At 46.6% G+C, this 26,398-nt stretch overlaps 2 protein-coding genes across 2 annotated transcripts; both read right to left on the bottom strand.

Annotated features, from left to right (window-relative positions):
• Window positions 1-2,574: 2,574 nt before the first annotated feature.
• Window positions 2,575-4,667, bottom strand: LOC120364910 (3-hydroxyacyl-CoA dehydrogenase type-2). Its single transcript, XM_074402157.1, has 2 exons — window positions 3,521-4,667; window positions 2,575-3,240 (listed from the first exon to the last, which is right to left on the bottom strand). The coding sequence occupies exons 1-2, from the start codon at window positions 3,776-3,778 to the stop codon at window positions 2,698-2,700; spliced, it is 801 nt and encodes a 266-aa protein (XP_074258258.1). The 5' UTR covers window positions 3,779-4,667; the 3' UTR covers window positions 2,575-2,697.
• Window positions 4,668-8,603: 3,936 nt separating this feature from the next.
• Window positions 8,604-16,443, bottom strand: PLA2G1B (phospholipase A2 group IB). The gene is made up of 4 exons (XM_039471609.2): window positions 16,363-16,443; window positions 14,197-14,356; window positions 13,170-13,297; window positions 8,604-8,804 (listed from the first exon to the last, which is right to left on the bottom strand). The coding sequence occupies exons 1-4, from the start codon at window positions 16,394-16,396 to the stop codon at window positions 8,680-8,682; spliced, it is 447 nt and encodes a 148-aa protein (XP_039327543.1). The 5' UTR covers window positions 16,397-16,443; the 3' UTR covers window positions 8,604-8,679.
• Between the last annotated feature and the right edge of the window lie 9,955 nt (window positions 16,444-26,398).

Below are 26,398 nucleotides of genomic sequence, written 5' to 3'. Positions count from 1 at the left end.
TAGCCAGGCATGGTGACAGGCGCCTGTAAACCCAGCTATTTGGGAGGCTGAGGCAGGAGAATTGCTGGAACCTGGGAGGCAGAGGTTGCAGTGTGCCGAGATCTTGCCATTACACTCTAGCCTGGGCAACAAGAGCAAAACTCCATCTCAAATAATAATAATAGGTTAAAAAAATGGAAAATATTACAAATCAAGGTTTGCTTAATGTAATACTTTTTTTGGTGTGTGTATGAGAAAAAGAGACTTTTGATCCAAGATGGCTGATCACTAGCAGCTCGGGATTGTAGCTCCCAGTGAAAGCACAAAGAATGAGAGGACGCCACACCTTCACATGAATTCTTGTTGCTCACACACCAGGCGATTCCCAGCGGAGGAGCCCCACGGGTCGCCAGCGCGACTCTTGTGGCCGGCGAGGCGGTTTTGCCAGCGCCTCGGAGCATCGGTTCTTGGTGCAGAGTCAGAAAAGCACCATCAATCTTAACGCCGCTGATTTAGTCGGCGCAGTGGGTTGCTCAGATTTTGGCGCTGAGAATCAATAAGTTGGACGTCCACTCAGAAACCCAATTACAAAGACGGTAATTATAAAGACCACAGATGGATACATCTACAACGAAGGGAAGAAAACAGCCAAAAAGGGCTGAGAATACCCAAGATCAGAACGCCTCTCCCTCAGCGGGGGATCACAGTTCCTCATCAGCAACGGAACAAGGCTTGATGGAGAACGAGTGTGTTCCAATTACAGAAGCAGGCTTCAAAATGTGGATAATGAGAAATTTCTGTGAATTAAAAGAACTTGTTATAACACAATCTAAATAAACTAAGCACTTTGAAAAAAGGTTTGACGAAATGTTAACAAGAATACACAATTTAGAGAGGAATATAAGTGAATTGATGGAGCTGAAAAACACAATACGAGAACTACGTGAAGTATGCACGAGTTTTAACAGCCGAATTGATCAAGCAGAAGAAAGGATATCAGAGGTCGAAGACCAACTCAATGAAATAAAACAAGAAGACAAGATTAGAGAAAAAAGGATAAAAAGGAATGAACAAAGTCTCCAAGAAATATGGGACTATGTGAAAAGACCTAATCTACGCTTGATAGGTGTACCTGAATGTGACGAAGAGAATGAATCCAAGCTGGAAAATATGCTTCAGGACATTATTCAGGAAAATTTTCCCAACCTAGTAAGGCAGGATAATATACAACTCCAGGTAATACAGAGAACACCACAAAGATATTCCTCAAGAAGAGCAACTCCAAGGCACATAATCGTCAGATTCACCAGGGTTGAAATGAAGGAGAAAATACTAAGGGCAGCCAGAGAGAAAGGTCAGGTTGCCCACAAAGGGAAGCCTATCAGACTTACAGCAGATCTCTCAGCAGAAACCCTACAAGCCAGAAGAGAGTGGGGACCAATATTCAACATCCTTAAAGAAAAGAACTTTCAACCAAGAATTTCACATCCAGCCAAACTAAGCTTCATAAGTGAAGGAAAAATAAAGTTTTTTGTGAACAAGCAAGCACTCAGAGAATTCATCACCACCAGGCCTGCTTTACAAGAGCTTCTGAAAGAACCACTACACATAGAAAGGAACAAACGGTATCAGCCTTTCTAAAAAATACCAAAAAGAGCATGAATATAATGAAGAATTTACATCAACTAATGGGCAAAATAGCCAGTTAATATTAAATGGCAGTATTAAACTCACATATATCATTATTAATTCTAAATTTAAATTGACTAAATCCCCCAATCCAAAGACAGACAGGCAATTTGAATAAAAAACTAAAACCCATCAGTATGCTGCATCCAGACCCATCTCATATTCAAGGATACACAAAGACTCAAAACAAGGGATGGAGAAAGATTTACCAACCAGAGAGCTAAAATGTATAAATAAAAAGCAGAAGTTACAATTTTTGCCTCTGATAAAATAGTCGTTAAAGCAACAAAGATCAAAAGAAGCAAAGAAGGACATTATATAATGATAAAAGGATCAATGCAACAACAAGAAGAGCTAAAGATCCTAAATATATATGCACCCAATACAGGAATACCCAGACATTCAAGACTTATAAAGAGACTTAGACTCCCACACAATAATAGTGGGAGACTTCAACATTAATATTAGACAGATCAATGAGACAGAAAACAAAGATATCCAGGACTTGAACTCAGATCTGGAACAAGTAAACGTAATTAACATTTATAGAACTCTCCACTTTAAATACACAAAATATACACTCTTATCAGTACCACATCATATCAACTTAGAAGTTTAAACGAAATCTTGGTTGGCTCCTTGTTTGTTATTCTCTTCCCTCATTTTCTTTCATGTCCCCATTATTAAGGACAATTATAGGCATACCCATATTTAGACTGCATTCTAGCCCGGGCAATAAAGCAATACCCCCATCCTCTCTCTCTCTTCCTCTTTCTCTTTCTTCCTCTTCTTTATTCTTTTTCCTATTATATATAAAAAAATCTAATCTCCTTTCCTTCTGTCCCACCTTTCCTCCCCATTCTCTCTTCTTATCTAAAAAAAAAAAAAAAGAAAGAAAAAAAGAAAAAGGAGAAAAAGAGACTTTATTAGGCACAGAGGGCGACTGATGGGCAGTTACAAAATGGCTACTGAGTAGCACCCCAGGGGAAGGAAGGGCAGAGGAGTGTGTGTTCTCTCTGCCTTCTCCCTTCAAGGCTGCATACGAATGGCCCCATCCAGCCGGATGACCTCTCCATTGAGGAATGGGTTCTCGATGATGGCCTGTACCAGATGAGCATACTCAGCAGGGTCACCCAGTCGGTTAGGAAAGGGTACTTGGCTGGCCAAGAAGTTTCGTACCTTCTCTGGGAGGGTGATCAGCAGTGGGGTGCCAAACAGACCTGGAGCAATGGTCATCACCCGGATACCTATGGGAGCCAAATCCCGAGCAATGGGCAGTGTCATGCCCACTATTCCCCCCTTAGAAGCAGAGTATGCAGCTTGTCCAACCTGACCCTCGAAGGCAGCCACACTGGCAGTGTTAATGATGACCCCACGTTGGCCTCCCTGGTCTGGTTCATTCTGGCCCATCTCACCAGCCACCAGGCGGATCACATTGAAGGTGCCCATGAGATTCACATTAAGAACTCGCTGGAAGTCTTCCAAGGTATGGGCCTGGCTTTTCTTTAAGTTGTATGTCTTGATAGCCACTGCGATGCCTGCACAGTTGACAGCTACATCCACACGGCCAAACTTTTCTTGAGACGGAGTTTTTGCTCTTGTTACCCAGGCTGGAGTGCAATGGCGCGATCTCGGCTCACCGCAACCTCCGCCTCCTGGGTTCAGGCAATTCTCCTGCCTCAGCCTCCTGAGTAGCTGGAATTACAGGCACGTGCCACCATGCCCAGCTAATTTTTTGTATTTTTAGTAGAGACGGGGTTTCACCATGTTGACCAGGATGGTCTCGATCTCTCGACCTCGTGATCCACCCGCCTCGGCCTCCCAAAGTGCTGGGATTACAGGCTTGAGCCACCGCGCCCGGCCCAAACTTTTCTTTTGCTAGAGCCAGAGCTGTTTGCACATCCTTCTCAGAAGTCACATCGGCTGGGGCGAAAACGCAGCTGTTTCCTAACTTCTTGGCCTGGGCCTCCCCACCTGAGTTGGGCAGGTCCAGAAGCACAGCAGAGGCTCCCTGCCCCACTAGTCGCTCCGCGGTGGCCAGGCCCAGACCCGAGGCTCCTCCGGTTATTACCGCCACCAGGCCCTGGACGCTCCGACACGCTGCAGCCATCTTTGCGTCCGCCCAATAAGGACTTTCTCAAGAAAAATTAAGGTGTGTATCCTTTCCTCTCCTTCCCCTTAGGAAAGTAAGATTTATTGAACATTTACTATACAACAAGCACTTGGGAAGCATTTACACGACATAGTTGCACACTTAATTCCCACAACCCTATGATATCTATGAGCACTATTATTTCCTTTTGAAGGTGAAGACTGAAGCTTGGAGACCTTGGGTAACCTGCCCAAGGTTACCAAGAGCGTGACTAGGCCAGGAGTGAAGACCAGTCTGTCCAGTTCTAAGCTCGCTCTTGGACTTTCTGCTGTAGAAACCCGCTGGGGTACCAGCAGCTGTACCTGGGGAAGGACAAAGCTCAGGAAACTTCCAGAAGTGACCCAGGCTGGGTTCTGAAAGACAAACATGCCTTCGCCAGTTAGGAAAAGGGAGGAAGCAACCCATGCAAAGGCACGCACGTTAGACCGGCAAATCTCTTCGGGTTTTTACCCCTTCAACGTTTGGGTGAAAATTTAAGTGTAGATTTGGGGCGCCTCAGGGGCCTGTAGCTCGCCCAACATCCCCTCGCCTCGCTGCTTGGACATCTCTCCTCCGCTGCCCTTCGTTCCCTGCACCCCACCGTCCGCGGGATAAAAGCAAAGGCGATGCCCACAGACAACCGGCATGGGGGAAGCTGGGGGGACTGGGAAAAGTGACCTCGAGAGTCACATCCACAGGGGTTCGCCCTCTTTTCACACTCTAGCGCTCACTCTGTCCTTCCTTCTGGATTCCGGCTCAGGAGAAGAGCGCCGCCAGGACCCCAGGAAGCCGCGGCCGCCACAACCTCAAGCAGACGCTGCCTGGGGCGCTCATTTACCAGCCACCGCGCCTGCGCAGACCTGCGTTTCCCGAGCCAGCGCGAGAAGGGCGGAGCTTGAGACGGGCTGGCCGAGCAGAAGGAGACCGGGGGGGGGGCTGGGCCGCTATTCACCAATAGAAAAGGGAGATCGAGAGCCACGTGCCCATAAGAAAACCAATTACAATCAAATCCTCGGGCCAGGGGTGGGGGGCGGTGGACTAGTTTGACCCGGTCGGGCAGGCAGCATCACGTGACATGAAAAGGTAAATACAGCCACGTGGCTTTTTCTTCTTGGCTTCGGCGAACCGTTATGTCACACTGTGCCTTCGCTGAACTATTATTTAATGAACATATGTGATGCAATAGACACTGTGAAGATACCGTGGTTGCTAGAATTTGTAATCTCTCCATCAAATTACTCTGTCCAGCTTATTTCCTTGTTTCTTCATTCTAGCCGTTCAACTGATTTCCCGTATAGTACTTTCATACAAATGCTCATTTAAAGATTGTTAAGAGAATTTATTCTGTCTCTCACAAGCCTTGATAATGAAAAAGAGGTTATTTTGTTTTTGTTTGTTTGTTTGCTTTATTATTATTATTATTATTTTCTTGAGACGGAGTTTAGCTCTTGTTGCCCAGGCTAGAGTGCAATGGTGCGATCTCGGCTCACTGCAACCTCCGCCTCCCGGGTTCAAGCGATTCTCCTGCCTCAGCCTCCCGAGTAGCTGGGATTACAGGCATGCGCCACCACGCCCCGCTAATTTTTTTTTTTTTTTTTTTTTGAGACGGAGTTTCGCTCTTGTTACCCAGGCTGGAGTGCAATGGCGCGATCTCGGCTCACCGCAACCTCCGCCTCCTGGGTTCAGGCAATTCTCCTGCCTCAGCCGCCTGAGTAGCTGGGATTATAGGCACGCGCCACCATGCCCAGCTAATTTTTTGTATTTTTAGTAGAGACGGGGTTTCACCATGTTGACCAGGTTGGTCTCGATCTCTCGACCTCGTGATCCACCCGCCTCGGCCTCCCAAAGTGCTGGGATTACAGGCTTGAGCCACCGCGCCCGGCTAATTTTGTCTTTTTAGTAGAAACAGGTTTTCTCCATTTTAGTCAGGCTGGTCTCCAATTCCTGACCTCAGGTGATCCGCCCACCTTGGCCTCCCAAAGTGTTGGGATTACAGGCGTAAGCCACCGTGCCTGGCTTGTTTGCTTTTTTCTTTTTCTTTGTCTCCCTTCCTCCCTCCCTCCCTTCCTTCCTTCCTCTCTCTCTTTCCTTCCTTCCTTCTTTCCTTTCTTTTTATTTCTTTCCTTCTTTCTTTCTCTCTCTCTCTCTTTCTTTCTTTGAGACAGTCTCATTTTATCACCCAGGCTGAAGTGCAGTCTTACTGCAGCCTCAACCTTCTGGGCTCAGGTAATACTCCCATCTCAGCCTCCTGAGTAGCTGGGACTACAGCCACACACCACCTTGCTAATTTTTTTACAGAGAGGGTTTCACTGGTTTCCCAGGCTGGACTCAAGTAAGCTGTCTCGATTTCTCAGAGTGCTGGGATTTACAGGCCTGAGCCACCACGCCTAGTCCAAGAGATAGATTTTTACATCAGAGGATATCTTTAGAGCCTTCAGTAGCCCTGTGACTGTTCTCTCTCTTGTTTATTCTGTTACCTAAAAAAAAAAAAAAAAAAAAAAAAAAAAGAAAGAAAGAAAGAAGTAAGAACCATTCTCCTAAAAGCCCACTTTTCTTCGATCCAACAGGGACTTCCAATTTCTTTCTGCCAAAGAAATACTTTTTTATGGCCTTCACAGTTCGTTGAAGAATAAGGCCAGGTCTAATTTGATTTTGCATCCCTTGAAATTCTTCATAGCACAGTATGCAAAAAAAGGGTTCTTCAGTCTATGCTTGTTGAATTTGAATTTGAGAACAGACCCATCTTACCTGCCAAAGAATCAAAAAGACCCTGAGCACTGATGTGACTAACACTTCATTTAGCATTCAGCAATAATTTATTGAGTGTCTCCTACAGGCAGGTAGAGAAACAAAAGTGGCTAAGACACCTCACTCTGCCTTCAACAAGTTCATAATCTGATAGCACATCTCCTCTGAATTATCTAGATTTGGGTTCCAAGGTCAGCTATGCCACCCAGGAATGAGTGACTTTTGGCAATCCCTTGCACCTTTAAGCCAGTTTCCTCATCTGTAAGTTGTGGATATAACAGTACCTACAACTATAGAACTTGGAAGACAAGATAATTGTGCAAAAGAAATGACACCTCTGGAGCATACAGCATATCACATATAAGGATGCCAGTTTGAGGAGTAGGAACAAAAGTCTCAGAGAAGACTGAATTGTAGACAGATACTAACATTAAATTATTGTCTTGTGGCCAGACCCAAATACATTATATCATCAACATTTTGTATGGTGCCTGGCCCAGAGTAAGTGTTCAAATAATCATTGAATGGATGAATAAGATGAGGGAGAAATTATGCCAAAAGATAAGTCCTCATACACTCCCCTCTTCAAATGGAAGAAGGTCTTTTACTGCCCACCACATACCCAGAAGTGGTGGCTGTTCCGTCCATCGCCAGTGGTCCGAAACTGCTCAGTGGTACTTTTTCATAGTTCCTATGGTCTTTTCTCAACTTTTCTTTTCTTTTTGAGATGGAGTCTTGCTCTGTCACCCAGGCTGCAATGCAGTGGTACGATCTCGGCTCACTGCAACCTCCGACACCCAGGTTCAAGTGATTCATCTGTCTCAACCTCCCGAGTAACTGGGACTATGGGCACACGCCACCATGCCCAGCTTGTTAATGTTTATTATATTTCATGACTACGATATCAAAATTAGCTCGTAGAGTGTGGTGAAGTCTTTTATGGGTTTAGAAAAGAAAATCATTGTAGAAAAATGGTTTAATACAGTTGAAAATGGAGGCAGAATCATGAGACAGGAGCAAGATCTGGCTCAAACTAAAGCCTACCACTTCAGGCAGGGAAGGGTAGTGGTTTGTTGTCAGACTTGCCCGGTTCAAATTTCTTCTCTGCTTCTTGCTGGATGACAGCATCAGAAAAGTGACCACTCCTATTGAACCTCAGCTTAGGAAAAGAAGATTTGCTATCAGTGCCAATACCTCATAGGGCTGTCAAGTCGATCTATGGACACAGTCCTCGTACAGGATAAATAGTCAGTAAATGGTGATTGTTCATCATTATTCTGATTTCAAGGTGCTTGCTTGGTTCCTGGAAGTGTCCTTCTAATTCAGCTTAGCTTCCAAGGCTGGATGAAAGCATGTTCACAAAAGACTAGGCAGAGTAGCCAGGTGTGGTGGCTCACTCCTGTAATCCCAGCATTTTATGAGGCAGAGGTGGCCTGAATGCTTGAGCTCAGGAGTTTGAGACCAGCTTGGGCAACACGGTGAAATGTTGTCTCTACAAAAAATGCAGCCGGGCGCTGTGGCTCACGCCTGTAATCCCAGCACTTTGGGAGGCCGAGGCGGGTGGATCACGAGGTCAAGAGAACGAGACCATCCTTGTCAACATGGTGAAACCCCATCACTACTAAAAATGCAAAAAAAAAATTAGCTGGGCATGGTGGCGCGTGCCTGTAATCCCAGCTACTCGGGAGGCTGAGGCAGGAGAATTCTCTGAACCCAGGAGGCGGAGGTTGCAGTGAGCCGAGATCGGGCCATTGCACTCCAGCCTGGGTAACAAGAGCGAAACTCCGTCTCAAAAAAAAAAAAAAAAAAAAAAAAATGCAAAAACCAGCCAGGCATGGTGGTACACATTTGTGGTTCCAGCTACTCAGGAAGCTGAGGTGGGAGGATTGCTTGAGCCCGGGAGGTGGAGGTTGCAGTGAAATGAGATTGCATCACTGCACTCCAGCCTGGGTGACAGAGTGTGATCTTGTCTCAAAAAAATAAAAGTAAGCAAAGGACTAGGCAGAGACCTAGTTTATAGACAGGGAATAAAAAAAAGCGATCTCCAAACATGAGGTCTTTCAACAAGGTGCTTTATTGGAGGACACAGTGTGAGATGAGCAGCTAGCGGCGATGCTTTTCAGAGGTGAGAGTCAAGTCTTACAATACTTCTTGGTGTCCAGGTTCTTGTGTTCCTTGTTATATGGAGCTTTTGAAAAGCAGATGGCAGCATTGCGGTCGCAGTTGCAAATGAAGGCCTCGCACTCTTTGTTTTTGCCTGGAGAGGGACAAGAGGAGAGGACTGAGCCAAGGTGGACCCTGCTTTGTATAATCCAGGGGCAAGAAGAATTGATTGGAATAAGCTGGCAGCCATTCCACTGATGTACATTTAGGGTTGACAGATTAGGTGAATAAAATACATGAGGATGCCCAGTTAAATTTGACTTTCAGATAAACAATGAATGCAATATTTGGGACATAGACCGAAAAAATTAGCCATTGTTTATCTGAAAGTCAGATTTATCTGGGCATCTTGTGTGTGTGTTGTGTGTGTGTGTGTGTTTGAGACGGAGTTTCGTTCTTGTTGCCTAGGCTGGAGTATGGTGGGGTGATCTCAGCTTACTGCAACTTCCGCCTTCTGGGTTCAAGCGATACTTCTGCCTCAGCCTCCTGAGTAGCTGGGACTACAGGTGCCTGCCACCACACCTGGCTAATATTTGTATTTTTTTTTTTTTTTTTTTTTTTTGAGATGGAGTTTCGCTCTTGTTGCCCAGGCTGGAGTGCAATGGTGTGATCTCGGCTCACCGCAACCTCCGCCTCTTGGGTTCAGGCAATTCTCCTGCCTCAGCCTCCTGTGTAGCTGGGATTACAGGCATGTGCCACCGTGCCCAGCTAATTTTTTTGTATTTTTAGTAGAGACGGGGTTTCACCATGTTGACCAGGATGGTCTCGATCTCTTGACCTCGTGATCCACCCGCCTCAGCCTCCCAAAGTGCTGGGATTACAGGCTTGAGCCACCGTGCCCGGCTATATTTGTATTTTTAGTAGAGAAGGGGTTTCACTATCTTGGCCAGGCTGGTCTCGAACTCCAGACCTCAAGTGATCTGCCTGCTTGGGCCTCCCAAAATGTGGGGATACAGGTGTGAACCACCACTCCCAGCCTAGTTTTTCTGCTTTAAAGCACATATTTAAAAAATTATGGGCCAGGCGCGGTGGCTCAAGTCTGTAATCCCAGCACTTTGGGAGGCCGAGGCGGGTGGATCACGAGGTCAACAGATCGAGACCATGCTGGTCAACATGGTGAAACCCCGTCACTACTAAAAATACAAAAAATTAGCTGGGCATGGTGGCGCGTGCCTGTAATCCCAGCTACTCAGGAGGCTGAGGCAGGAGAATTGCTTGAACCCAGGAGGCGGAGGTTGCGGTGAGCTGAGATCGCGCCATTGCACTCCAGCCTGGGTTACAAGAGCGAAACTCCGTCTCAAAAAAAAAAAAAAATTATGGAATGTCCTTAAATGGAATATTACATAGGCATTTAGAAAAATTAAGTATGCCTGCACATGGAAACTTTCCCAAATAAAAAAAGCTAGTGTATGCCAAACAAAATCTGGAAGAATATGTATCTAACTGGTTATCTTTGGGTGGTAGGATTATAGATGCCTTCTGTTTTCCATAATAGATATTTACGTAGAGTTTGAAGTTGCATTCCTTTTGGCTTCTTTACTTTTATAACCAAAAGAAACAGTAAGATTACATTTAAAATGCATTTGAACTTTATTATATATAATTTATGTATCTCTGCTTGCTGTCAACAATCTTATTAGTTTTGTTTCTCTCCGATCCTTTATTTTATTTTATTTTATTAATTTTTTGAGACAGAGTCTCCCTCTGTCACCCAGGCTGGAGTGCAGTGGTGTGATCTCAGCTCACTGTAACCTCCACCTCCCAGGTACAAGCGATTCTCCTGCATCAGCCTCCTGAGTAGCTGGGACTACAGGGTGCATCACCACATCGGCTAATTTTTAGTAGAGATGGGGTTTCACCATATTTGCCAGGCTGGTCTTGAACTCCTGACCTCAAGTGACCTGCCCACCTTGGCTTCCCAAAGTACTGTGATTACAGGTTTGAGTCACTGTGCCTAGCTAAGGTTTTTTGTTTGTTTGTTTGTTTGCTTGCTTGCTTGCTTTTTTTTTTTTTTTTTTTGAAACGGAGTTTCGCTCTTGTTACCCAGGCTGGAGTGCAATGGCGCGATCTCGGCTCACCGCAACCTCCGCCTCCTGGGTTCAGGCAATTCTCCTGCCTCAGCTTCCTGAGTAGCTGGGATTACAGGCATGCACCACCATGCCCAGCTAATTTTTTGTATTTTTAGTAGAGACGGGGTTTCACCATGTTGACCAGGATGGTCTCGATCTCTTGACCTCGTGATCCACCCGCCTCGGCCTCCCAAAGTGCTGGGATTACAGGCGTGAGCCACCGCGCCCGGCCCTTGCTTGCTTTTTTAAAGATGGAGTCTTGCTCTATCGCCCAGACTGGAGTGCAGTGTTGTAATCTCAGCTCACTGCAACCTCCGCCCCTAGATTCAAGCAATTCTCTTGCCTCAGCCTCCTGAGTAGCTGGGACTACAGGCACGTGCTACTACACCTGGCTAATTTTTTGTAGTAGAGACGGGTTTCATCCTGTTAGCCAGGATGGATGGTCTTGATCTCCTGACCTCGTGATCCACCCACCTTAGCCTTCCAAAGTGTTGGGATTACAGGCTTGAGCCACCATGTCTGACCTGAGATATTTTTAATTAATACAAACAAACATCCTCTAATGCAGATTTCTTGTCCTAGTTGCAAACATTAAAAAGAATTCCGTGCGTGTGTGTGCGCGCGCGCATGCGTGTGTGTATTTCCCTGGGGAGAGGGTTCATGGTTTTCATCAGATTTGTAAACTTGGCCTTTCTAAAGTGGAACAGGAGCATGTGTAAGCAAATTATTCAGTGATTAAAATAGTAACAAATAAAAACGGTAACAATAAAGGTTTGAGGCAATATGTAAAAGTCATGACTAGGTGGTAAGTGGGAAAAGGCAGAATGCAAGATCGTATTTAAAAAAGAAAAGGAAAGTTTATATCTAAGCTATGTATTTATCAAATATTTATTGAGCACCTACTATTTGCCAGGCACTACTCTAGATCTGGGGATATAGCAATAAAGAAAACAGACAGTAATCAGCCAGGCATGGTGGTTCATTCCTGTAATTACAGCTAGTCAGCAGACTGATGCAGGAGAATTGTCTGAACCTGCGAGGCGGAGGTTTCAGTGAGCTGAGATTGCACCACTGCACTCCAGCCTCAGTGATGGATCGAGACTCAAAAAAGAAAGGAAGAAAATAGACAGTAATCCCTGTCCTGTGGATCTTACAGTCTATTGGAAAGATGGAAAATAAATAAATAAGTGGCCAGGAATGGCGGCTTACTCCTGTAATCCCAGCACTTTGGGAGGCCAAGGTGGGAAGATTGCTTGAAGCCAGGAGTTCAAGACCAGCCTGGCCAATGTAGTAAGACCCAGTCTCTACAAAACAAATTTAAAATTAGCCAGGCATGGTGGTGCAGGCCTGTAGTCCCAGCTACACTGGAGGCTGAGACTAGGGGATCCCTTGAGCTCAGGAGGTTCAGGCTGCAGTGGGCTATGGTTGCAGTGCTGTTCTCCTGCTGCAGTGACAGAGTGAGACCCTGTCTCTAAACAAAAACAAAACAAGGCTGGGTGTGGTGACTCATGCCTGCAGTCTCAGCTACTCAGGAGGCTGAGGCAGGAGAAACATCTGAACCCAGCAGGCGGGGGTTGCCATGATCACGCCACTGCACTCCAGCCTGGGTGACAGAGTGAGACTCCATCTCAAAAAAACCCAACCCAACAACGACAGCAAAAAACCCATCACCACTTGCAATCTTCGTGATCTTGGGCAAATAGCTCAGCCTCTGAGCCTCAGTTTTCTTTCTTTCTTTTTTTTTTTTAAATGAGATGGCGTTTTGCCATTTTGGACGGGCTGGTTTCAAACTCCTGACCTCAAGTGATCCACCCGCCTCTGCCTCCCAAAGTGCTGGGATTACAGGCATGAGCTATCACGCCCGGCCCCTCAGTTTTCTTTCCTTTTCTTTCTTTCTTTCTTTTTTTTTTTTTTGAGATGGAGTTTCCGCTCTTGTTGCCCAGGCTGGAGTGCAGTGGCACGATCTTGGCTCACCACAACCTCCACCTCCTGGGTTCAGATGTTTCTCCTGCCTCAGCCTCCCAAATAGCTGGGATTACAGGCACGCACCACCATGCTCGGCTAATTTTGTAATTTTAGTAGAGACAGGGTTTCTCCAGGTTGATCAGGCTGGTCTTGAACTCCTGACCTCAGGTGATCTGCCTGCCTCAGCCTCTCAAAGTGCTGAGATTACAGGCGTGAGCCACCACACCCAGCCTGAGCCTCAGTTTTCTTATCTGGTAAGTGGGGATAATAATTGTACCTATCCCATAGTGTTGTTGTGAGGGTTAAAGGAGACACTGTCCAGCACCGAGAAAATTACCACTAAATGATGGCTGTTAGTACTGTTATTGCCCTTGGCCTACTGAGAACCTACTAGAATTCATAGGTCAAGGAAGGGGTAAACCTACTGCTACAGGTGACTTCAGAGCCAGAGCACGAGTATGAGTAGGTATTGGTGTACGGGTTGTCCAGAAGAAATTTACAGCTGTCCAGCTTCTTGGCCTGGTCGTAGCAGTGGTCATGTGTCTGGCAGCACCTGGAAAGTGGGAGGGACAGTTGAAACAGGAGTAAGGGCAGAGCAGTAGGTCAGCCCTCACCTGCTCTCTCTCAGGAAAGGTGGCGATGACTTCACCAAGATGCTCTGGGAGAAATGGTCCTATGCCTTGAAAAAATATAAATCCTTTTTATCATATGTTTATTGGGGGCAATTTTTTTTTTTTGTTTTTTGTTTTGTTTTGTTTTGTTTTGTGTTTTGTGTTTTGTGTTGTTTTTTTTTTTGTTTTTTGAGACAGGGTCTCCCACTGTTGCCTAGGCTGGAGTGCAGTGGCAGGATCTTGGCTCACTGCAACCTCCGACTCCTGGGCTCAAGCGATTCTTCCGCTTCAGCCTCCCGAGTAGCTGGGACAACAGGCGAGTGCCACCACGCCCGGCTAACTATTTTGTATTTTTAGTAGAGACGGAGTTTCATCATGTTGGCCAGGATGGTCTCGATCTCTTGACCTCCTAATTCCCCCGCCTCAGCCTCCCAAAGTGCTGAGATTACTGGCGTGAGCCACCGCGTCCGGCCCCTGAAAGCGATTTTTAACATGGTTGCAAGAATACAGTAAAATCCTGTATTCGGAAGGTGCAGTGACACTTTAACCACTGCTGGAAAAATGACACGTGGATTGCCGCTGCGACGTTTACTGGTGCCATATTCGGCCACTGGAGGGCAGCGTCGCCCACTGTTTTGTACGTCGGGCGTTGTTTAGATCTCTTAACGAGGAGCATTCGCTGCAGGGTTCTCTTGGAACACGTTTCTTTATAAGACAAGAGGTGAAAATATGTATCCTTAACAAATATGCAAGTCCCCTTTGTATGCCTAGTGAGATCCTTGGCTTGTGCCCTCCCTGCCCCCAGCAGCCACTCCAGTTTCCCTCCAGGTGGATTACTCACGTGTCCAATTCATCCACAGGGGTGCCTGAGCCCCCCAAGCCACAGTAGCAGCCGTAGTTGTTGTATTCCAACAAGGGGTCACTCCCCGGGATCGTGCACTTGATCATTTTGCGGAACTGCCACAAGGCCCGAGGGCTGACGCCGCTCTCGGCGGCGGCCACTGCAAAAAGACATGACCAGAGTTCAAATCCGTCTGCCAGCACCCGGGGAACTCACTGCCTGCCTGTCCCTCAGGCCCCACACTGCCTCCCTGATCCCTGCCAGCTGCCTCCTCCGAAGACCACTGGCCCTGGCAAAGTGAAAGTGGGTAGAGGTGTTATTTGTTTGTTTTTGAAAAGGAGTCTCGCTGTGTCGCCCAGGCTGTGTCGCCCAGGCTGGAGCGCAGTGGCATGAATTCAGCTTGCTGCAACCTCCACCCCCCGAGTTCAAGCAATTCTCCTGCCTCAGCCTCCGGAGCAGCTGGGACTACAGGCGTGTGTCACCACACCCAGCTAATTTTTGTATTTTTAGTAGAGACAGGGTTTCACCAAGTCGGACAGGATGGTCTTTATCTCTTGACCTCCGGATCTACCCGCCTTGGCCTCCCAAAGTGCTGGGATTACAGGTGTGACCCACCATGCCTGGCTGAGGGTTTTTTTTCTTTTAAATGAAAACTTATATATAAAGTTTATATGTGTATATGTATAGGTACACACACACACACACACACATTCTTCTTTTTGGCTTTCACTCTGTCACTCAGGCTGGAGTGCAGTGGTATGATCGTGGCTCACTGCAACCTCCCGGTGGGAGTTCAAGCCATCCCCCGCCTCAGCCTCCCAAGTAGCTGGGACTACAAGCACCAGCCACCACACCCCAGTAATTTTTTGTATTGTCTGTAGATACAGGATTTTCCCATATATTCTAGGTTGGTCTCTGGGTTCCTAGGCTCAAGGGATCTTTCCGACTCAGACTCCCACAGTGGACGAGGATTACAGGCATGTGTCATCAAGCCAGGCCAGAGAGTTTAAAACTATCTGCATTGTTTATCCAGTTAATTTTTTTTTTTTTTTTTTTTTGGAGACGGAGTTTTCCTTTTATTGCCCAGGCTGGAGGGCAGTGGCGTGATCCCGGCTCACCGCAATCTCCACCTTCCAGATTCAAGTGACTCTCCTGCCTCAGCCTCTCTCAGCTGGGATTACAGACATGCACCACCACACCTGGTTAATTTTGTATTTTTAGTAGAGATGGGGTTTCTCCCTGTTGGTCAGGCTGGTCTTGAACTCCCAACCTCAGGTGATTCACCCGCCTCAGCCTTCCAAAGTGCTAGGATTACAGGCGTGAGCCACTGCACCTGGCCTATCCAGTGACTATTTATTAAGCACTTACTACATGCCAAGCTCTGACCTAGGAGCTAGAGATATAGCAGCAGACAGATATAATAATAATAAATCTCTAACCTCACAGAGCTTATAACCTAGTGGGAGAGAAAAACAATAAATAATAAATGTGGTAAGTCAGGAAACGATACTGCATTAAAAAGGGGAAAAATAGAGCTGGATGAGGCGAATCTAAAAGGGAGGTTACCCAGCCTGGCCAACATGGTGAAACTCCATCTCTACCAAAAAAATACAAAAACATTAGCCAGGTGTGGTGGCGCATGCCAGCTACTTGAGAGCTACAAGTCCCAGCTACTTGAGAGGCTGAGGCAAGAGAATCATGAACCCAGGAGGCAGAGGTTGTAGTGATCTGAGATCACACCACTGTACTCCAGCCTGGGCGACAGAGCCCCTGTCTCAAAAATAAAATAAAGTAATAAAATAAAATGTAAAATGGAGATTGGTTCAATTACTTATTTGACTAAGGTAGGAGGATCGCTTGAGCCCGTGAGTTGGAAGCTGCAGGGAGCTACGATTCCGCCACTGAACTACAAAACCCTGCCTGGAAAAAAGAAAATACAGGCAGGCTTTCTTAGCTCAGGCAGTCTGAGTTCAGACTTGCAGGATGAAAAGGTGCCAGCCTTGAGGGAACCCTAATAGAGGAGCTCGTAAGCCCCACTGGGAACCTCGAATTGAGACTGCGGGCCTGGCCAGCCCTGTCTGCTGTGGTCTGTGGCCCCCATTCCGGAGGAGTGAGATCTCAGCTCACTTGGGAGAGGGGCGGGCAGAGCGGGGGAGACTTGCCTACCTGCGAGCAGCACAGCCAGCACAAGGAGTTTCATCTTGCAGTCGAAGTGAGAAGAGAACTGAGATGACCAGTCCTCCCCTGTTTATAATCAGTCTCCACACCCTCGTCCTGAGATAAGGCTGGAGTGTTTGCTTTGCTCTTGGCTGAGTCTAGGGCTGGCCTTGAATCTATCTGTCTTGGGAATGACCCTGACAATTTGTCAGCATGGGAGCACTGGAAAAAAAATGTTACTCATTTTTCCTTAACAACTGTGAACCAAAGGGATGGTTTCTGAATTTTCAGATCTTAGCATCTTGACCCTCATACCTACCACTTTGTATTAAGTCCAACTTCATGGGCTGGTTGGGGGAAAGCAAAGCTGTCAGTTCAGTCAGACGCTGGGATACGGGAGACTAGAAGGAAGTGCAGCCCGGGCAATATAGAGAGACCTCATCTCTAAAAAAAAAATGTTGACTGGGCGCAGTGGCTCATGCCTGTAATCCCAATGCTTCGGGAAGCCAAGGTGGGTGAATCAACTGAGGTCAGGAGTTCGAGACCAGCCTGACATGTTGAAATCCTGTCTCTACTAAAAATACAGAAATTAGCTGGGCATGGTGTGCCTGTAATCCCAGCTACTCGGGAGGCTGAGGCAGGAAATTGCTTGAACCCAGGAGACGTGAGCCACTGCGCCCGGCCACAGATTTTATTTTTTCCCACCACGCCAATACCACTTCCCTCCACAGAGTGAGTTTGTGAGAAAAACCTGGGCTTTGGATTCCAAAGGTCGGGGTCTGACTTATAAAATAATAATGGGCTTTAGAACTGTCATATCAATTGTCTATATGATATTGTTTAGGTGAAATTCACATATCATTAACCAAGTTTAAATAAACAATTTCGTGGCATTTAGTACATTCACAATGTTGTGCAACCATCACGTCTGTGGGGTTCCAGAACATTTTTATCACCCCAGAAGGAAACCCTGTACCCATTAGAAGTCATGCTCCCTCAGCCCTAGTAACTGCTAATCTGCTTCTCTCTCTCTCTCTCTCTCTCTTTTTTTTTGAGATGGAATTTTGCTCTTGTTGCCCAGGCTAGAGTGCAATGGTGTGATCTTGGCTCAATGCAACCTCTGCCTCCCAGGTTCAAGCAATTCTCCTGCCTCAGCCTCCTGTGTAGCTGGGATCACAGGCATGCACCACCATGCCTGGCTAATTTTGGTATTTTTATTAGAGAGAGGGTTTTGCCATGTTGGCCAGGCTGGTCTCAAACTCCTGGCCTCAAGTGATCTGCCCACCTCAGTCTCCCAAAGTGCTGGAAATATAGGTGTGAGCCACCATACCTGGCTATGAATTACTATTAAGTAAGTGCTAACTCCATCCCAGGTCCCATATGCTAAGAACTGGCATAAAGCTTGATGTAGGTCCAATTACAAACTCCATTTTACAGAGAAGACAGCTGAGGCTGAGAGAGGTTAAGTGACTGTCCCATAGTCACACAGCGGGACCAAGATATGGGTTGGCTCTGGTTCTCATGCTACCATCTCAGGCCAGGGAGTACTGAAAGTCCCTTGAGTACAGGAAGAGATTCAGTCCAACCTATGACTTCCCTCCTTCCCCAAGCAATGAAAGCCTTCTAAAAGGACAATCTGGGCAAATTATCACGTGGTGGAGTTTAGACAAAGCACGTGGTAGGGAGGGGGTCAGGCTGTTGCCACACTGTCTCCCCCTGGAAAGAGACATGCTAACTGTGAGAGCCTGGACCTCTGCAGCCCCTGCCACAGAGGTGACAGCAGAAGGGACCTGGAAGGGCACTGGGTAGCTCCCCAAACTTCTACGCTCTTTGTACCTTGACCTTCCACAACCCCAGATCCCTGCACAGGTGTGCGAAGCACAGCCTCTCCCAGCCTGGGAAAAACACATTCTTTAATGGAAAGAACAGCTAAGGATAGCTTCTTGACTCCTTCAGGTGACGGCATACCCACACTTTAGCAAGGTCATGTCTACTTGACTTCTAAAAGCTAAGGCGCCTGTTTCTGGGAATTGCTTAACAGCAGCAACCAAATACCATTTGCTGAGTGTTTCTCTGCGCTTGGCACCGTGTCAGCACTGTGCTTTACATACGTTGTCTTTCAGCCTAACACTCTTCTGATATGGTTACTATTGCTGTGATGGTTGTCATCATCTTCCCCATCTTACAGATGATGAAGCACATTCAGAGAGTTTAAGTAACTTGCTCAAAGTCACATGGCTAGAAAGTGGTGGAGAAAAAATTTGAATCTGTGTCTACCTGCCTCTGATTCCTGCTATCTCCCCAGTGATAACAACGGCGGCAGCAGCAGTTAACATGCCGTGAAGCTGTGCCAGGAAGGATACTAAGAGCCTTACATAGGCTGGCCCACCATCAGGGGCCAATAAGCAAATTGAGGCAGTATACCAGTGTATCTAAACCTTTTTCCACTCCCAAAGCCACCATCCTCAGTATCCAGATCTTCCTGACAGCCTCCTAACTGCTATAATGGCAATGTCAACCTCCCCGTCTATTCAGAGAAGGGATAGTGCAGCCAGTGTTTCCCAAACTTGACTGAGCCCCGAACTCCCCTGGAAAACTTTAAAGAGTGATACAGTCCTGGCATAGTGGCTCAGGCTTGCAATCCCAGCTTCCTTGGGAAGCGGTGGCAGGACAATTGATTGAGTTCAAAAATTCAAGGCCATATTGAGCTGCGATTGCATGTCTGTACTCCAGCCTGGGGAACAGAGGGAGACCCTGTCTCCAAAAAACAAAAAAGTAATACAGATGATTGGAACATAAGATATGCAGGTTGGGTATAAGGATCTAAAATCTAGGCCGAGCATGGTGGTTCACGCCTATAATTCCAGCACTTTGGGAGGCTGAGGCGGGTAGATCACCTGAGTTCAGGAGTTCAAGACCGGCCTGACCAAAATGGAGAAACTCCTTCTTTACTAAAAATACAAAATTATCTGGGCATGGTGGCGCATGCCTGTAATCAGCTATTCGGGAGCCTGAGGCAGAAGAATTGCTTGAGCCTGGAAGGCAGAGGTTGCAGTGAAATTTATGCTGTCTCTCTCTTTTTATTTTTTGAGACAACGTCTGGCTCTGTTGCGCAAGCTGGAGTGCAGTGGTGCGATCTTGGATCACTGCAAACTCTGCCTCCTGGGTTCAAGTAATCCTCCAGCCAAGGATTGTAATCCCAAGTAACTGGGATTACAGGCGTGCACCACCACACCTGGGTAATGTTTTGTATTTTTAGTAGAGATGGGGTTTCACCATGTTGGCCAGATGGGTCTTGAAAACCTGACCTCAGGTCATCTGCCAGCCTCGGCCTCCCAAAGTGCTGGGATTACAGGCATGAACCACCATGTCTGGCTGCTTTTTTTTATTTAAAAAAAAAATTGTCTAGGTGAGTCTGATAATTAAGTAGTTTTTTTGTTTTGTTTTGTTTTGTTTTTGAGACGGAGTTTCGTTCTTGTTACCCAGGCTGGAGTGCAATGGCGCGATCTCAGCTCACCGCAACCTCCGCCTCCTGGATTCAGGCAATTCTCCTGCCTCAGCCTCCTGAGTAGCTGGGACTACAGGCACGTGCCACCATGCCCAGCTAACTTTTTGTATTTTTAGTAGAGATGGGGTTTCACCATGTTGACCAGGATGGTCTCGATCTCTTGACCTCGTGATCCACCCGCCTCGGCCTCCCAAAGTGCTGGGATTACAGGCTTGAGCCACCGCGCCCAGCCAATTAAGTAGTTTTAAACTTTTATTTTTATTTTTATTTTTTAGAAATGACCATTGGGTTGGGTAGAGGTTCCTGGGTATTTTTATAGTCTTATGCTTTAGAATTCATATATACCATATATTTTTTTTCTTTCTCCTTTTTTCTTTAATTTAAATTTTTATTAATGAAAATACCAAATATACAAAAGTAGAGAGTATAGTATATTGAAACCCATGTAACTAACCCAGTTTCTTTCATTCTTCTTTCTTTCTTTCTTTCTTTTGAGAGAGGATTTGCTTCTGTCTCATATTCGAGACAAAATAGGTTTGCCTCTGAGGTATAGTGGTGTGATCACAGACCACTGCAACCTCTGCCTTCTGAGCTCAAGTGATCCTCCTGCCTCAGCCTCCTGAGAAGCTAGAACTACAGGTGCACACCAGCATACCCCTCTAATTTTTTATACTTTTCAGTAAAGCTGGGGTTTCGCTGTGCTGCACAGGCTGCTCTCAAATTTCTGGGCTCAAGCAGTCCACCTGGCTCAGCCTTCCAAAGTGCTGGGATTGCAGGAGTGAGCCACTGCACCCAACCTCAGCTTCAGTTCTTATCAACATTTCCCAATGTTATTTCATGTACATTTCCACTGTATTAGTTTGTTCTCACACTGCTGTAAAGATACTACCTGAGGCCAGGCACAATGACTCATGCCTGTAATCCCAGCACTTTGGGAGGCCAAGGCAGATGGATCACGAGGTGAGGGGTTTGAGACCAGCCTGGCCAACATGGTAAAACACTGTCTCTACTAAAAATACAGAAATTAACTGAGTATGGTGGTGCATGACTATAGTCCCAGCTACTTAGGAGGCCGAGGCAGGAGAATCACTTGAACCTGGGAGGCAGAGGTTGCAGTGAGCCGAGGTTGCACCACTGTACTCCAGCTTGGGTGACAGAGTGAGACTCTGCCTAAAAAAAAAAAAAAAAAAAAAAAAAAAAAAAAGGAGATGCTACCTGAGACTGAGACTGGGTAATTTGTAAAGAAAGGAGGTTTGGCCGGGCTCGGTGGCTCAAGCCTGTAATCCCAGCACTTTGGGAGGCCGAGGCGGGTGGATCACGAGGTCGAGAGATCGAGACCATCTTGGTCAACATAGTGAAACCCTGTCTCTACTAAAAAATACAAAACACTAGCTGGGCATGGTGGCACGTGCCTGTAATCCCAGCTACTTAGGAGGCTGAGGCAGGAGAATTGCCTGAGCCCAGGAGGCAGAGGTTGCGGTGAGCCAAGATCGCGCCATTGCACTCCAGCCTGGGTAACGAGAGCGAAACTCCGTCTCAAAAAAAAAAAAAAAAAAAAAAAAAAAAAAAAAAAAAAAAAAAAAAAAAGAAAGGAGGTTTAATTGACTCACAGTTCCACCTGGCTGGGAGGCCTCAGGAAACTGAAGGGCAGGGGAAAACGCCCCCATAATCCAGTCACCTCCCACCAGGTCCCTCCCTCCACATGTGTGGAATACAATTTCAGATGATATTTGGGTGGGAATACAGAGCCAAACCATATTATTCCTCCCTTCGCCCCTCTCAAATCTCATGTCCTTTTTACATTTCAAAACCAATCATGTCTTCCCCACAGTCCTCCAAAGTCTTAGCTCATTCAAGCAATAACCCAAAAGTTCAAGTTTAAAGTCTCATCTGAGACAAGATAAGTCCCTCCATCTATGAGCCTGTAAAATAAAAAACAAGTCAGTTACTTCCAAGAAACAATGCGGGTACAGGTATTGGGTAAATGTTCCCATTCCAAATGAGATAAATTGGGCAAAACAAAGGAGTTGTAGGCCCCATGCAAGTCCGAAACCCAGCAGTGCAGTCATTAAACCTTAAAGCTCTGAAATGATCTCCTTTGACTGCATGTCTCACATCCAGGGCACACTACTGCAAGGGGTGGGCTCCCAAGGCCTGGAGCAGCTCCATCCTGTGGCTCTACAGGGTACAGCTCCCATGGCTGCTTTCATGGGCTGTGTACCTGTGGCTTTTCCAGGTGTGAGCTGTCAGTGGATCTACCTTTCTGGCGTCTGGAGGATGGTGGCCCTCTTCTCAGCTCCACTAGGCAGTGCCCCAGTGGGGATTTTGTGTGGGGGTTCCAACTCCACATTTCCCTTCTGCACTGCCCTAGCAGAGGTTTTCCATGAGGGCTCTGCCTCTGCAGCAGACTGGGAAGAAAAAAAAGGTTTAATGGATTTACAGTTCTATCTTGCTGCAGATGCCTCACAATTACGGCAGAAGGTGAAAGGCATGTTTCACGTGGCAGCAAGACACGAGATGTTGTGCAGGAAAACTCCCCCTTATATAGTCAGAAGATCTTATGACATCTGGTACCAATTCTCTGCATTAGTCCATTCTCACACTGCTATAAAGATACTACCGGAGCCTGGGTAATTTATAAAGAAAGAAGGTTTGATAGTTCCATGTGGCTGGGAAGTCTCAGGAAACTTACAATCATGGAAGAAGGCAAAGGGGAAGCAAGGCACGTCTTACATGGCAGCAGGAGAGAGAGAGCAGAGTGGAGAGTGCTACTTTTTTTTTTTTTTTTGAGATGAAGTTTTGGTCTTGTTGCCCAGTCTGGAGTACAATGGAACGATCTCAGCTCATTGCAACCTCCACCTCCTGGGTTCAAGCGATTCTCCTGCTTCAGCCTCCACAGTAGCTACAGGTGCCAGCCACCACGCCCAGCAATTTTTTTGTATTTTTGGTAGAGATGGGTGTTTCACCATGTTGGCCAGGCTGGTCTTGAACTCCTGACCTCGTGTGATCCACCCATCTCAGGTTCCCAAAGTGCTGGGATTACAGGCGTGAACCACCACGCCCAGGCAAGTGCTTCTTTTAAACAGTTGGATCTTGTGAGAACTCACCACTATCATGAGAGCAGCACGAGGGAAACCACTCCCGTGATCCAATCACCTCCCACTAGGTCCCTCCCTCGACACATGGGGATTACAATTTCAGATGAGATTTGGGTGGGACACAGAGCCAAACTATATCACCCACATACTTCTTTTTTAGTGGCGATTTTAAAGCAAATCATAGCTCTCAAGTCATTTCATAAGCACTTCTGTATGCTTTCAAACTTACGAGGGTTTTTTTTTTTTATATATGGAGTCTTGCTCTGTCTCCCAGGCTGGAGTGCAGTGGCATATTGGCGGCTCACTGCAACCTCTGCCTTCCAGGTTGAAGCAATTCTCCTGGCTCAGCCTCCTGAATAGCTGGGATTACAGGTGTATGCCACTATCCCTAGCTAACTTTTGTATTTTTAGTAGAGACGTGTTTCACCATATTGGCCAGGCTGGTCTCAAACTCCTGACCTTGTGATCCACCTGCTTTAGCCTCCCAAAGTGCTGGGATTTCAGGCATGAGCCACTGTGCCTGGCCAGAATTGTTTTTGTTCTGGTAAAAAAAACTCATAAAATTTACCATCTTAACCATATTTGAAAAGGCAGTTCAGTAGTGTTTAGTATATTCACATTGCTAACCTTTTTCATCTTTTTTTTTTTTTTTTTTTTTTTTTTTGAGACAGGGTTTCGCTCTTGTTACCCAGGCTGGAGTGCAATGGCACTATCTTGGCTCACCGCAACCTCCGCCCCCTGGGTTCAAGCAATTCTCCTGCCTCAGCCTCCCTAGTAGCTGGGACTACAGGCATGCGCCACCATGCCCAGCTAATTTTTGTATTTTTAGTAGAGACAGGGTTTCACCATGTTGACCAGGATGGTCTCGATCTCTTGACCTCGTGATCCACCCGCCTCGGCCTCCCAAAGTGCTGGGATTACAGGCTTGAGCCACTGTGCCCGGCCACCTTTTTCATCTTGCAAATCCAAAACTGCACCCATTAAACAAATCTCCTTTCTCCCTTTCCCCAGGCCCTGGTAACCACCATTCTGCTTTCTGTTTCTATGAATTTGACTAATCTTAGTACCTCATGTAAGTGGAATCATACAAGATTTCATTCAGTCTTATTTGACGTAACACAATGTAATGTCGTTTCCTCCATGTTGTAGCATGTGACAGGATTTCCTTCCTTTTTTTTTTTTTTTTTTGAGGCAGAGTCTTGCTCTGTCACCCAGGCTGGAGTGCAGTTGCACTATCTTGGCTCACTGCAACCTCTACCTCCGAGGTTCAACCAATTCTTTTGCCTCAGTCTCCCAAGTAGCTGGGATTACAGGTGCCTGCCACCATGCCCAGCTAATTTATGTATTTTTAGTAGAGAAGGGATTTCACCATGTTGGTCTAGAGCTCCTGACCCCAGGTGAATCGCCTGCCTCGGTCTCTTAAAGTACCGTGATTACAGGCATAAACCACTGTGCCCGGCCCAATTTCCTTCCTTTCTTGGGCTGAATAAATAATCTATTGTATAGATAGACCACATTTTACGTATCCATTTATCCTTTAATGGACTTTTGGGTTGTTTCTACCTTTTGACTATCATGAATACTGCTGCTGTGAACACAGGTGCACAAATATCTGCTTGAAGGACTGGGTATGGTGGTGCACACCTGTAATTCCAGCACTTTGGAAGGCTGAGGCAGGAGGATCGCTTGAGCTCAGAAGTTTGAGACCAGCCTGGGTGACGTGGCAAAACTTTGTCTCTACCAAAAAAATACAAAAATTAGCCAGGCATGGTGTTATGCACCTGTATTCTCAGCTACTCAGGAGACTGGGGTGGGAGGATCACTTGAGACTAGGGGGTCAAGACTTCTCTCCAGCTGGGGCAACAGAGCAAGACCCTGTCTCAAGAAAATAAAAATCTGTTTGAATCTCTGCTTTCCGTCCCTTAGGGTATATACCTAGGAGTGGAATTGCTGGATCCTATGCTAATTCTGTTTAATCTTTTGAGGAGCCGCTGATATGTTTTCCAAAGCAGCTGCACCATTTTGCATTCCCACCAGCAGGCACAAAGGTTCAATTTCTCCACAGCCTCACCAACTTTTTTTTTTTTGAGACAGAGTCACTCCGTCACCCATGCTGGAGTGCAGTTGGGCAATCTTGGCTCACTGCAACCTCTCTTTCCCGGGTTTCAGCAATTCTCTTGCCTCAGCCTCTCGAGTAGCTGGGATTAGAGGCGTGTGCCACCAGGCCTGGCTGTTTAATTTTTAGTAGAGATGGGGTTTCACCATGTTGGCCAGACTGATCTTGAACTCCTGATCTCAAGTGAATCTGCCTACCTCAGTCTCCCAAAGTGCTGGGATTATAGGCGTGAACCACCGCACCCTGCCCTGTCCATTTAAAAAATTATTTTTAGGCCAGGCACGGTAGGTCACACCTGTAATCCTGGCACTTTGGGAGGCTGAGGTGGGTGGATCACCTGAGGTCAGGAGTTCGAGACCAGCCTGGCCAACATGGTTAAACCCTGTCTCTACTAAATATACAAAAATTAGCTGGGTGTGGTGGTGGGCATCTGTAATCCCAGCTGTTCGGGAGGCTGAGGCAGGAGAATTGCTTGAACCCAGGAGGCAGAGGCTGCAGTGAGCTGAGATCAGAGCAGTGCCTCCAGCCTGAGCCACAGAGTAAGACCCTGTCTCAAAAAAAAAAATTGTTAAATAGTCACTTTCCTAATGAGTGTGAAGTGGTATCTCATTGTCAACACTAATCTCTAGGTCAAGTGGAAAGTAAAGACCTTCCCGGGAGAAAACAGGAGGGAGAAAGTGCAGAGAATGTTTAAAAATATTCACTCTATTTAAGTTAAAGGCACTTGAAAAACAGCAGGAACAAGACGATCATGCTCATGTTTGTGCTGTTTCTGAAAAGCAGAAGACGATAATATTCCTGAGTGAAAGATCCCCAACCTATATTAGAAGGAAAGGCAGCATCCTTATCTTCAAGGCCGAGAAGTAGACACGGAGATAATTCTGTGCAGACCTTGTTAAAGTAACTTTGTTTTTTTTGAGACAGGGTCTTGCTCTGTCACCCAGGCTGGAGTACAGTGGAACAATCTTGGCTCACTGCAGCATCTGCCTCCCTGGCTCAATCTTCTCACCTCAGCCTCCCAAGTAGCTGGGACTACAGGCATGTGCCACCACACAACCAGCTAATTTTTGTATTTTTTGTAGAGATGGGGTTTTACCGCATCACCCAGGCCGGTCTCAAACTCTTGGACTCAAAGTGTCGGGATCTGCCTGCCTCAGCCTCTCAAAGTGCTTCGATTACAGCTGTGAGCCACTGTGCCCAGCTAAAATAGCTTTCTTTTTCTTTAAGACAGAGTCACTCTGTCACCCAGGCTGGAGTGCAGTGGCACAACCTTGGCTCACTGCCACCTCTGCCTGACAGGCTCAAGTGATTCTTGTGCCTCAG

The sequence above is a fragment of the Saimiri boliviensis genome, chromosome 7, assembly GCF_048565385.1.
Source record: "Saimiri boliviensis isolate mSaiBol1 chromosome 7, mSaiBol1.pri, whole genome shotgun sequence".
Lineage (NCBI taxonomy): Eukaryota > Metazoa > Chordata > Mammalia > Primates > Cebidae > Saimiri > Saimiri boliviensis.
This window is presented reverse-complemented; position numbering and strand designations above follow the sequence as displayed.

Bases quoted from the DNA above. Each gene is read 5' to 3' on its own strand.
- LOC120364910 (XM_074402157.1), bottom strand. From the start codon at position 3,778: ATGGCTGCAGCGTGTCGGAGCGTCCAGGGCCTGGTGGCGGTAATAACC. The intron at 3,241-3,520 runs GTGGCTCAAGCC...TCTCAAGAAAAG, and splicing joins AAAAGTTTGGGCCGGGCGCG to TTTGGCCGTGTGGATGTAGC.
- PLA2G1B (XM_039471609.2), bottom strand. From the start codon at position 16,396: ATGAAACTCCTTGTGCTGGCTGTGCTGCTCGCAG. The intron at 14,357-16,362 runs GTAGGCAAGTCT...GTCTTTTTGCAG, and splicing joins GCTGGCTGTGCTGCTCGCAG to TGGCCGCCGCCGAGAGCGGC. The intron at 13,298-14,196 runs GTGAGTAATCCA...CCCACTTTCCAG, and splicing joins CCTGTGGATGAATTGGACAC to GTGCTGCCAGACACATGACC.